This window comes from Hippocampus guttulatus, chromosome 1, assembly GCF_054856545.1.
Source record: "Hippocampus guttulatus isolate MCC_2025c chromosome 1, RoL_Hgut_1.0, whole genome shotgun sequence".
Taxonomy (NCBI): domain Eukaryota; kingdom Metazoa; phylum Chordata; class Actinopteri; order Syngnathiformes; family Syngnathidae; genus Hippocampus; species Hippocampus guttulatus.
The window spans coordinates 14,044,446-14,057,427 of record NC_141261.1 but is presented as its reverse complement, the minus strand read 5'-3'; the positions used below and the strand labels follow the sequence as shown (position 1 = coordinate 14,057,427).

Here is a 12,982-nt window from a genome sequence, read left to right as displayed (position 1 = left end):
CAAAAAAAAAAAAGTGACAAGCGTACAGAGACAAAAGTACCGAGTCATTTATTCATCTGCTTGAAAACAAACCACCAAACAAAACTCGTTCATCGTGAACGTGTACTTGGGAGCTTGAGCTTAACAAAACAAAACTGCGCCAACTGCAGTACTGTAAACAAAACATTCATGACGTCGGCATAGAAATATTTTCCCGGTGTGGCTCGTCCTCATTGTTCGTCATGGAGCTTGGAATTAAAAATCATTCAAACCGTACCGAGCGCAATAGTGTAAACAAAACTAATCTTGGGAGTCAGCATTGAAAGACTTTGCGGTCTCGCACGGGGTCACTCGCAATTTCAAACCAAACCACTTTCATCTGACTCGTGAAAAACAAGTCGGTGACTTTGCTGATGAAATCAAATCATTTGAGGAAGTGGAAAAGTTAAGTCACAATCGCAAACTTGGTCATGCGCGGCTTAGAAATAAGCACAGCCTCAGATTTGAAAAAGAACAAATTGAAGAAGGCATGATGGTTGTTTGGCCCAATTTGACCGACGACATAACGATTCACAAAATTCAAACAACCCAGTTGCAAAGCAAACGTAACCTCTAGATAAAAACAAACAAACAAACAAAACAGCTCAACATTCTTGATGTTCAAATAATTGCACCAAATAGACTCATAACACTGATGAAATAAAAAAAACACAGGCATAAAAAAAGAAGTGTTTACATGCTAAAAATCTGTTCATGTCGCTCCATGTTTTTGTCATCATGACAGCTTTGAAACATTTGTAAAACTTTCTCTAGCGCCAAACTCGGTACTCATTTAAAAAAAAAAAAGGGAGGGGGGGTAGGGGGAGGTAAAACCTGACAGTGATTTAAAAACCAGATTTGATGAAGCTCCAGAAAAGGTCAAAGTTCATCAGCGGCATCGTCTTGGCTCCTGTCCAGCGACGAGGAGCTGCTGGGTAGTCTGCAAAGGAGGGCCTTGCACTTCTGTCAGGACTCGTCGGCCCCCTCGCGGCTGATCTGGCGATATCCCTGGCTGCCCAATGGCTCCTTGTGGCGAATCATGGCCAGGAAGAGGACCACGATGAGGACCAGCAACAGGCAGCCAAACACTGCCAGAGTGATGATCACCTCTGAGGGGCGGGAACAAAAAAAAAAAAAAAACATCGACACATCATCAGGATGGGAATTATTTTGTGTGGCACTTGTAATGCAAAACAATCATATCTCAAATCTTCCCTTGTCGAAAAGAATGGACGCGCACATTAATCTGTCCCAGCCGATAAATGAATAAGACAACCACAGTAAGCGCAGAGGATAAAGAATATATTCATGCGAGTGTTGTTTCTATTGTTGGTCTTCGTGTGTTGCTGCACTGTGTTTTCCCTTCTACTTTCCCTTCTGCTCTCTTAGGCAGGGTTGAAAACATTTTTCATCCCTGTCTAAGTCAGTCAACTTTACAAGATAAATGTTTTTTTTGGTGCAGATTTTGAATCAGTTTTTTTCCCTCCAGATTTTCATCATAGTACAGTGATCCCTCGCTATTTCGCGGTTCGTTTATCACGGCTTCGGTGCATCGCGGAATTTTCAAGCATATTCATTAAAAAAAATTAAAAAAAAAAAGGGGGGGGGGGGTTTAAAGTCCGCAAACGGTCCGCGAGAAGCAGTGAAAGTCAGCAAAACAAGTGAGTCACATAGAGCAACATATACAGTACATGTGAGGTGAGGGGGCGGCTGAGAAGATGTAAAGCCATGTTGATTGGCTGTGCATCTTCTTTCTGTCTTATCATGTGGGTGACTCTTTGATCTTCAATCAGTATCTAAGTGTTGTTGCGTGTGCGTGTCTGTGTGTGTGGCTAAGAGAGAGAGAGAGAGAAGGCTTATAAGAACAAAAGCAGGTCTCTTCCACCCTTAATTGTCGAATCATCCTTAACTGACTAATCATAAACACGTCTGCTGCACGCCTTGGGATTGCTGGCCTGTGTGTGCGTGTGTGTGTGTGTTTGTGCGCTCTGCTCAAGCGCAAAGGCCCACGTGGGGCTTTTTTAAAAATGAATGAATGTACGTTTATTTGTCGCTACTTCACGGATTTTCGTTTATCGCGGGTGGTTTTGGTCCCTATTAACCGCGATAAACGAGGGATTACTGTACAATGACATAATATGTAATGTTTGGTAATATTTCTGAATTCGGTTCAGCAACATGTGGCTTTTTTTCCTGAAACGTCATAGCTATAAATTACAACACATGGTAAAGTCCGTATTGCGCAAGCTTTTCTTGAGCAAACTTAAAAAGGAAAATATCTCCACAACATTTTGTGCTGGAAAATAAAGTAAAAATATTTTTTTTAAATTAGCTATCACAGCTTCTTGTTTCCATTGTGCTATTTTGTTTGTGGATCAATGGGGGAGAAGAAAAGAGCATTACTGTGTGTGTGGTGCCTCAAAGTGTTTTCCCGATAATGCCGATAAGTGTCGCACGTTTGATGTTGCAGCGAGTTAGTGTGCGCACACGAGGGTTGTCCGGCAGGTGTACTGGTGTAAGTCGTCGATCGTATACGGTCCAGTTCTGTCGCAGTCGACCAGGTCGCTCTGATTAATTATCTAACAAACAAAATGCCACATGGAAAAGATCTTAATGACAAAAAAACCCCAAAGTGGAGCGATGTCAAGACTGCAGCTCATCGATTTCAGTTGAGAAAACAAGCACGTCAATGTCTGAAGGCGGTTTTGGTTCAGCAAAAGGCAACCAAAGAAAAGCGAACATGAGCCAAACCGCGTGAGGCGTGAACAACTGATATTTGACGCCGGTGCCTTCGTTACCGGTGTTATTGTCGTGTTGGAGAGTTCAACGATCACCTTGATTCCTCCCACTTGAAGGCAACTGGCACTCCTTCTGTCTGTCCTCAGAAATCGACAGCTTTGTAATTTTCACAAATTCCTCCAAGGGGCAGTCCAGGGAGCAGCCTGGCAGCTGAAGTGCATAAGGCTCAACAGTGCTGTCGTTCCGGTAAAACATGGACACCGTCAGAGACCTGGGAGCACACAAAGCGCCAGTCAGTTGTTCGTGCTTTGCCGTGTCACCGTAGGCCGTGTTTCCAATCATACGGTGTCGCTTTTTCAGTTTCTGTAATTATATCAGCTTTGGGCGAGTGGTCGAAGAACAGTATTGTACTTGGAAGAGTGAACGCGAATGTGTTTTTTGGGCCAACCACTAGAGGGAGAAAGTTGATAGATGACATGGCGCTTCACGTCATTGCCTTTCAGTTATGGATACTATTTCCCCACCCCATCTGGATTTGAGAAAATAGGAAGCGGATTTTGGCAGGCCTGAAATGCACTGTCCGCTGAGATTCTGTTCCCGGTGAGACTGCTGACATGATCACGTCGATGGAACGTGTTAGTTTGCATGTTTGTTCGCTCTTGTATAATCTCACTTTGATTTGTGGGAGCATGCTAAATGCGCATCATCGTGGTCTTTGGCTCGAGAAGCTCTTTCGTTGGCAGTTGGAAAGTTCAGTTGATGAAAATGCTGTTCAGGGGTCAGTCTTTGATAGCACTGGTCTGGGGCGAGTTTTGTGCTCATGTCGTCACTTAATCAATTGTTATCAGTGTTACGACTTGTTGATCGATTCAAGGAGACACTTGCCTCATCATACTATGAATTATTTCCACACTTGAGCGAGGGGAGATTATGCTTTTCATCAAAAAAAGTGAAGTCTGGAGCCCTGGGCACTGCTCAATATTGCAAAACACCGCCTGACAACGAGGCACCTGCTTTGTACATGCGTGCTTCCTTCCCGTTTGTGTGTGTGTGTGTGTGTGTGTGTGTGTGTGTGTACCCATTGTCATCTGAATACAGCTCAATCATGTGACAGGAGGCATACGGTGGTTGTCTGCCGTTGAAAACATTCAAGCTGACCTGCAGAGCTGCCACAGTGGTGTCATGCTGTCCAACGAGCGCGCGCGCGCACACACACACACACACACACACACACACACACAACACACACACGTGCGCCAATGTAATTACAGCAGTCAACTCTCAAAGTGCAGTATTTAGTATACGTTGCAGCTGCTGTATCTCACCGCAGAAAGCATCATCATTTTCAAACGCTGCCTTGCCTTCGATAAAGCCACCCGGGAAAGATTCTTCACTATTTCACCCAACAGGATCCCTGAAAGAGAGAAACAGACAAGGTCAAAGTCCATTTTCCTGAATCAAGACAGTACTGCACTCAAAAAAATACAGTAACAAATATCAAAACAGAGATCGGGCGAGCCAAGGCCTCCGCGACTGTGACATGAGACCCAACTGTCGTCAATTCTAGTCAATGCTGCGACCTGAAACTGGCGCTGTTGCCGGACAACTTAAGGAGCAACTGGTTTTGTTGAGGATTTGCATAACATGTCACACTTGAGCTTGTTTTAAACACACTGTGTAATTCATTCTCTTTGTTGTATGTTTACCTTGGCAGTATACTTCAACTACAAGTGTCAATAACTCTGAAGTCAAGGTACCCTTGTATTTTCAGGCATTCTGGCTGCCGGGCAGTCACGAGTGACGACTCCGAGCCTCACGTTTATTGTGTGATGTGTTGTCTGCCATCTCGACTGGGCGTAACACAAACCGATCAGGTCAGACTAACATTTTTTGTGTGAGTCTCATATTTTAAAAAATATTTGTAAGACATTTTTTTTAAAAACTTTTTTTCGTGAACCAGGCTGAAAACACACCTCCCTGCAGCCGACTCTTCTCCTGCTGTTTGTAGACACCAAATAAAACCTAGGAAGATCGGAGCACACTTGGATGACTGACAGTTTTGGGCGCCGCAGTTTGAAATCCAAGAAAATAGAGAAAGAGTTTCTACCTGGAATCCAAAGTCTTTCAGAAAGTGAAGCCTTTCCCAGACAGAAGGAGTCACCCAATCGGGAGCTGACTTGTTATGACGTAACTAAAAAAAAAACATTTTTTTAATCCACACACCATTTTTATATTTTTTTAAATAGTGGGAAAGCCATTGCAAAGACGACACAACCAAAGAGGAAAATGTGACGTCTTCACCTCGCAGAAGAGGGTGTCGTACACACTCCAGGCAGATTCCACACTCATCGTCTTCAGTCCCGTTTTATTCACCACCAGATCCAATACGTCCTAGGGTGAAAGAGTCTGTTTAATCCCACTCCTGCCAAACAAAGATGCTCTTTCAATTACAGTGAAACTCCTCTACAACGAAATCATGTTTGCAGCAAGAAATTTTTCACAACAGGGGGGTTTTCACTGTAGCAAATTTAATCTCAGATGTAAACACACACACACACCAAAACGTATGTCTACTCTTTATTTTTATTCGAATACTGTAAATAGTGCATAAATATGAGCATACACTTATTTGATAGTTTAACATTAACATACAATTGTTTTATATTAATCACTCCATTTTGTCTGTTGGTTTTAAAAAGTCATTGATACTCTTTTGCTTCCCAACACTTCTCAATTTCTTGGATAACGTCTTTTATTTTGCTTCCTCCGTCTTTCATTTTGATCACTTTTACCCTCTGTTCCAGCGTCAGAGCTCTTCTAGTCTTCGCTGCTTGACATCCAAAGGTCCGTATTGTAGCCATTTTGGCAATGCAACGTTCTTGAAACTAACAATGACAAATACTTCCTGAACTACTGCACATGTGTAAACTAGTGTGGTGGTTTCTGTTGCCGTTTCCAAACGAAGCAGTAGAGGTCGCTGTTGGATTAGACTTTTGCGGAAGGCTCGTTTTTTCGTTGTAGTGAATCTCGTCGCGAGGCAAGAGCAGAGAAAAAGATTTCGTCTAATGAAACGGGGATTTTTTTTTTGTTGTAGCGGGAGCAGAAAAGTGGGAATTGCTTTCATGCGTGAAAATTGTTTCACATTAGGGGGGATTTTCGCCCATGTCGGTTTCGTTGTAAAGGAGTTTCAGTGTAGTTAGTCTCATGATGTGACAAATGCAGCGAAAAAGGAGAGGGCTGGGGTGGGGTGGGGGGGGGGGGGGTAACCTGGTTAGCGGCTGTGACGTTCCGGTATTCTTCCGTTTGCTCAGTCTCATTCATGAGCTCTTCGAAGCGAGGGCAATCTCGCTGAGGGAAGGACAGCAGCTGAAAAACGTACAGAGATGTTCGCAGAAGTCAAGAATCGCCGAAAGCGCACAAAGAGTTGCGATATCCTGCTGCCCAGCTACCTTCTCTTCACTTTGCGGAACTGTGTGCACGGGGATGGGCTGCCACATGATGTTTGGTGAGAAAACCTGCTCACCATTGGGGGGGTAAAGACCTGCAAGGGGGAGTCACCGTTTAATCTGAAGCACTTTCGGGGGGGAATTAAGGCCAAGAACGGGAAGAAGAAATGGGTGGCGTCACCTGCAAGGTTGGCCTCTGCGCTCATCAGGGTTCGATCGTAGTCGGTGCTGCGAACGGTGATCTGAGGACACGGAGGTTGCAGTTGAAGGTTGGAATTGACTTTTCTTGCGTGGAGTCATGAGACGGGCCGAACAACTGAACACCTCCCAAACTTATTCATCAGTACAGTGGTACCTCTACTTACGAAATGAGTATGTTTTGTTTCAAGAGAAAATTTTGTCAGTCGAGACGCGTTTTCCATGTAAATGCCTTATTCCGTTTCAAGCCCCCCAAAATTCAGACACAAATGTTTTCTAAAACACACAAATGCCTCAAAATATGTAACAAATACATGTTACAATTAAGATTATTGCACAATAAATGAGAGTTGTGCATAATGTAAAAAAACAAAGAATCAAGTAAAGTATGAAATGATGGTCATTTAACTTTTAACTGCGTCCTCATTGGGTTTTTTCCCCTTTTAGTTCACGTTCTCTCTTGGTAGTTTTTGTCTGGCGTTTTGTCAAGAACTGATCCGAGGACGTTTGCTTTTGCCGGCTTTTAACAATCCTTTGAAAATGTCCATGGCAAACACTTTCTCTGGGTGATTCGCATTTACGTAAAACTATCGGAACGCCTCATGGCCCGAGGGGCGGATGATGAAGACGCTGCCTCAACGCATTGCTATCTACCTACACAAATAAGACACGTACGGTCGAGGTCCATCTTAGCCAATGGGATGACAGGATGATGCTAAGTAATAGCCGATGGCAGAGCAGCTATAAGTATGTTGCGTTCAAGAAACTCGGAGCTGCGACTAGCAGGCCACACTGCATTTTGAAATTTCTTTCATAACAAGAGGCGATATTTTCCTGTTGAGACATTTCGTAACTTGAAAATTTCGTATGAAGAGATGTTTGTAAGTTGAGGTACCACTGTACTGGGGGAAAAAAACATTATTGCAGGTCATGTAACACCAAGAGACCTTTTTGAGAGTACTTGTGGGCGGCGAGCGACAGCGCGACCTCACTTGGCACCGCTGGAAATGCAAACCGCACATGGATAAGCAAGTCGGATGCAAGCGGTCTGATCAATGTTGCAGCTTCAACGATGACAATATATTTGTGAACTATATTGTGGAATATCAACATTCTTATGGACGTGGTTTTCTGCATTGTGTCATGAAACCGAAGCATCGCATTGTGTTACGGAAAACTAAGCTATCACTGTTCCCTTTGGCAGTACCTTGGAACCAAAGGATTTTTGATCTTCTTCAACCGAAATGGCTGAAAAACATGTGATCACAAAAAAAACCCTGGCGCCTATTGACAGACATGATGAAAAGGTGCCAACATTTACCTCGTGTCTGTGATAGCTCTGATTAAGAAAGCCGTCATATCGCTTCCTGAGAAACTGGCCCAGCTCCAGGTGCTGCCGCATCCCTTCCTAAAGAACAAACAAAACCATGCGGCGCGCCATCACAAATAGTTAATGCGACTCGGATCAAAATCATTTGATTTGCATTATCAAATATTTTCACAGCATCTCAGATCTGTATCTAACCTATTGCTTCCTGTGCACAGTCTCTTAACTCTTTAACTCCACAAGACGTACTTGTACGTCTTTTTAAAATTAGGCCCCGCCTACCAAGGATGTACTTGTACGTCTAAGTCTTTTTATTGCGTCATAGAGAGGAGGATGGTCTGATGCAATCTGTGAATGAGAATAAGCCGTTTGCATTGTAAATCATGCAAAAAAGCGACCAGTAGGTGGCAGTGGTGCCTCACGTGCTTTAAATGCATGCTTTTACAAAAAGCTTTTTCTACGTTTTTTGCCCAGGAATCCCCATTTTCATGAAACTTTTTGTACCGTTTAGTAATGCCGATTGCTGAATAATGGAAAAAGAATCAAACATTTTTTTCTGCTGAAAGAAGAGAGTCCAAACTTTATTTTGGTAGGCTACATGTTTATATAGCATTAGAACCAAATTTTTTGTGGGCCTTGCAGGATCAGTCAAAATCCAGTAAAATGCTGGGATTGAGGGCGTTGCTCCAGTGAAAATGGCGGGGATTGAATGAGTTAAAAGTGACAATTAAAAATGACCGAAAAAGATGTCACAAAAGGAATCATTCTGCCTACAGAAGAGAGAAAACAAGTGGTCATGTCATGTTTTCCCAACGGATGTTGATGGTACTGTACCTGTGATAGCTGTCCGAAGCCTTGAGGCCAGGCGCTCTCTTGGTATGGGTCGGTGGGATAGGCTTTGACAGGTGATCTGTCCCCATGTCGAAACAACTGCACGACAAAAAGCCACACGTTAAAAAAAAGAATAACAAAGACGGTAGAAAGCACAAAAACATCCATTTTCCATTTTCTGAAGCGGTTTATCCTCACAAGGGTCGCGGAGCATGCTGGAGCCCATCCCAGCCGTCTTCGGGCAGTAGGCGGGGGACACCCTGAACCGGTCGCCAGCCCATCGCAGGGCGCACAGAGACAAACAAGCATCCGCTCTCACGCGACCCTTGTGAGGATAAGTTGGGTCAGAAAATGGATGGATGGACGGATGGATGAACATGCCGACGGAATGAAGGTTATTCGGCTCCACTAAAAATGTACATGAAGAGAAAAGTTGTCCAGTGTTCATGTAACATAAACATTTTTACCATAACTACAACATAAAGAACCATATTTTACTTCGTCTTTAATTCATGACTCGCAAACTCCCCTCACATAAACTCTCAAAAAAATAATAAAGGGAACGCCTGGAGTAACATTGTACTGTCTGACTGTACCCTTTATTTTTTTTAACCAGTATATATTTTTTTCATGTACAGGGTGACCCAAAAAGATGCGTACCCATATTTTATTCGATAAAAAATCCATTTTTTAACGAATGTCTTTTCTGTTGCAGGACGTGAAAGGTGAACCTATGGATGATCGTTTTTAGCTATAGTTGCCCCAAAAATGTCTTGGACAAATCAGCAGAAGATATTCTCCCTGGAGATCTATTTTGCAACAAAATCATACCAGAGTGTACAGATTCAGTTTCGAAAACTTTTCCATTGTCGCAACTTTCCACCAAAATCAACGATTGTTAGTTGGGTTACGAAGTTCAAAGAGCATGGGACTGTAGTGAACTTATGTTCTAAAGCCACAGGGGGAACTTATTCAGGCAGGAAAAAGAGTGCAAGGACAGAAGAAAACATTGCTGCAGTGAGGGACTCAATAGAACGCAGCCCTAGGACACATCTTGGGAAAGCCATAAATTGACTAAAAATTGACAGAAATAGCTGAAACTCTGGTGAATGGTCTTCCATAAACTGAATAATGTGTGGTTGTAATTTGAAATAAATAGCTTTCTAATCAAACTCACAATTGAAATTTTCATGGGTACGCATCTTTTTGGGTCACCCTGTATAAGACACACCAGAATATAAATTGCAGGACTAGCGAACGTATTAAAAAAAAAAAGGGTGACTTGCAGTCCGGAAAATACGGTATTTATAATCAGCAGTCTTCAGTATAATCTCATGTTTTACTCCTGTCGTGCGTCACCAACACAAATATTGACTAAAATGAGAATGGCTCAGAGCAAAACATATTTGTACAAGACAGCATCTGTCCAATAAAACATTCAATCCTCCCTCTTCATGTAGTGGCATCGGAGGATGATGTGAGAAAAAAAAGTCAGCGACAACGTAGTGGCATGTTTTGCTACTTTCTCAACTATTTTTGAGCAATCTTAAAAGCTTTGATGGCTATCTACTAAGAAAATCGGTCAGAGGTTGTTGTTTTTTTAATCACCACCCTCATTTGTGTTTTACATCTATTGACTTTATCAAAAGTCAACAAAAGCAATCAACCGGTCCAAAAAGAGAACTGCAGAAGAGTGTGTGCGTGTGCGCTTATAAGAAACAGCGTAAGTGAATGTTGACGTATGCAAACACATATGCATGCAAATGACCTTTTATCATGCCCCCTGCCCCCCCCCAAAAAAAACCCACCGTGTCCATTTTTTTCCCCTCAGCAAACGATTAAGTTGATTTAGTGACAGGTGTACATCAAGACATTTTCACTGACCAAAATACTGTCCTGCACACCTCGGAGCCGTGGCCGAATGTATTCCAACAAGTGCAGTGGGACATGGAAAGAGTGGTCACTCAAGCCTGTTTCAGCGAGAGTTAACTTAAGCTCTTGGTCGGTTACCGCATTAACCGATTCGATGAAGCTAACCTGGTCGGGACTGGATTTTAATCAATGAGCCTCGAGTTTCTCGCTCTCTCTGCTCTCCTTCAGAGCTGCGCATTCGAGTTTATTTCCTCATTCATTCAGTCACCAGCCAAGTTTTGGCGTAGCCTGGTACTGCCGTCTGTCATTCAAAAAAAATTAATTATGAACCAGTTAGTATAGGAGAGGCCCATTAGGCACAATAAGTGGAGTCAAACATGACTTGGCCTTTTAATAATGATCCCGGCGGGGGATGAAGGTGCAGAGAATTGAATATTCATCGGCCAAGCCGCTTACTTACACAGTGTGATAGATCACTCGCAAGAACAAATGAGCATGAACATGGATAGCACGCTACCTTTGTGTGCTAACCACAAAAATGAAGGCATTAAAAACGCAGACTGACAAACGAGCATGAACATGGATAGCACGTTACCTTTGTGTGCTAACCACAAAAATGAAGTGATTAAAAACGGAGACTGTGCTCCAAAGTGGATGCTTGCCGCGAAAAGTGCTGTCGCCAGCGTTGACCTTAAAATATCTCCACAGGAGTGACAAGTGAGGTTGGATCGCTGTGTAGTATCGGTGCAGTACCGGTACTTTAAATAAGTACATTATCAATGCATCCCTTGTAAGTACCAATCACAGATTACTGACCCCACCGTCGAAAACAGTCCAAATAGTGTGTATGCTACTGCTGCGCTTATCTGATCTTTGACCTTCTCCGTGTTCGCCAGAGTAAGATCAAAGATCAATAAAAACATGTGACTTCAAAATCAGTTCAATTCTTCGCCAGAACAATGGCCAACGAAACAACTTGTTCGAAGCGGGAGGAAACATCAATGCTAAGACCTCTAGCTCTACGTTGTACTGAGTGGGCCTTCTGTTGTAACACTGTGACATGTCAAAAGTTTACTGCCACAAGGCAAATTATGACTGGCCCCAAAACAATTTCAATTGTCACATACATGACAGATTCTACGTCGCTTAAGTTACTACAATATACCAACGCATTGGCAGCGCATCATCAAGTGTAATTACCAATGCTATGAAGCGTTAAATAACCCACACACATATGAAGAAGGGCAGCCAAGTTGAATGACATTAAAATGTAAAGCGCTGGCCACTTAATTGGACTGTAGGGTCAATTCATCACCGAAGCATGCACTCATGTTGCAAGTACAAAATGTAAAATTGTCCAATTTTAAAGGACAACGAAGGGGAGAGGGGGCGGTCACGATGGTGAAGGCATTATCAATGTATTGCTGTGCAGTGAATTGCGTACATGATTAGATCAATGTACAGTATTCAGACATGACATGGGGATTTTTTTTTTGTGGCCTCAATGTGCAGGATGAGCCAAATGTTCCATACTTGGGAAAATGTAAAAAAAAAAAAATCAGTGCGTTTCGTTTTTGTTCCAGACACGTCTGAAACATTAAAAAAAAGTCATGTTACTAAGGACATGGCGCATTGAAGTTTCTCACGAAGGTGGGCTCCATTTGTTTACGCAGGCACTCAAAGGAATGACGTAGGAATGACAAAACTAAGTCACAAATGAGTTGTTTCGTGCAAACGTTACATTTACTTCATGGCCACAAATGAATCGCTTGTGCGTTTAGGTGCACGTTATTGATTTTCCCAGACTAACTACTGGACAGTGATTACAAATTAGCATTTTATGCGCACGTTGCGTTTAAATTATCGCAATACTGATATAGTTCATGCCTGGGGCTCAGGCACACAGTATTATATCAATACAGTATTGGAATGAGTTTTGGAATCCGCTTGGCCGAACGAGTCTACTTGGAACGTAACAATAATTGCAACACAGAGGACCACATATACTCACCACGGTTACATATTCCAGTTTTCTCTCCGCTGTGCCTTTCCCGCAGAGCGCGTTCACCGCCAAAAGAAGCAGAAATCGAGGGAGCATGACAAAGTCGGTAAAGCTGAGCTTTACTTCGGCGAACTAAAGCAGCCTTAGCCAAGCAGCAGATCGCCGTTGGTCAGGTGACGTAGACGGAGCCATACACACGAACGCGCATGGATATTATTTACATAGAATGCGTCATCAAGGCTGCTTGAATGCGTGAGAGCGTGTCTACCATATTAGATGTGTCAGATGACGAGTCTCGCTTTCGCGCACACAGTAATATTTGCATAATAAGCACGTAGGCACCATAAACACAGAATGCAATTTTTAATCTGATTATTACAAAGTGTTTGCACACGTGTGGATTTCAATATACCTCATTTGAGTAACAGTGTTGTGGACCTCGCAACAATCACGCACACATCAGAAAAAGCAAGATCCTGAAATGACGATGTCACGTGAGTTTTCTGATAAAGAGCGTCTACATTTAATCCTGAAATAGTGTCAGGTCAA

General features: G+C 42.9%; 1 protein-coding gene across 3 annotated transcripts; it reads right to left on the bottom strand.

Moving 5' to 3' along the window:
- Positions 1 to 23: 23 nt before the first annotated feature.
- On the bottom strand, positions 24 to 12,622 carry acp2 (acid phosphatase 2, lysosomal). Of its 3 annotated transcripts, none has more exons than XM_086111629.1 (13): positions 12,443 to 12,621; positions 8,563 to 8,658; positions 7,723 to 7,809; positions 6,385 to 6,445; positions 6,207 to 6,298; positions 6,025 to 6,123; positions 5,059 to 5,148; positions 4,865 to 4,948; positions 4,731 to 4,779; positions 4,083 to 4,171; positions 3,836 to 3,942; positions 2,853 to 3,028; positions 24 to 1,127 (listed from the first exon to the last, which is right to left on the bottom strand). In XM_086111629.1, exons 1-13 carry the CDS (start codon positions 12,527 to 12,529, stop codon positions 985 to 987), a joined length of 1,260 nt encoding a protein of 419 aa, XP_085967755.1. In that variant the 5' UTR covers positions 12,530 to 12,621; the 3' UTR covers positions 24 to 984. The 3 variants fall into 3 exon arrangements, with proteins under 3 accessions (XP_085967755.1, XP_085967764.1, XP_085967773.1); XM_086111647.1 differs by having other exon boundaries at positions 983 to 1,127; positions 2,817 to 3,028; positions 12,443 to 12,622; XM_086111638.1 differs by lacking the exon at positions 2,853 to 3,028 and having other exon boundaries at positions 12,443 to 12,622.
- Positions 12,623 to 12,982: the final 360 nt, after the last annotated feature.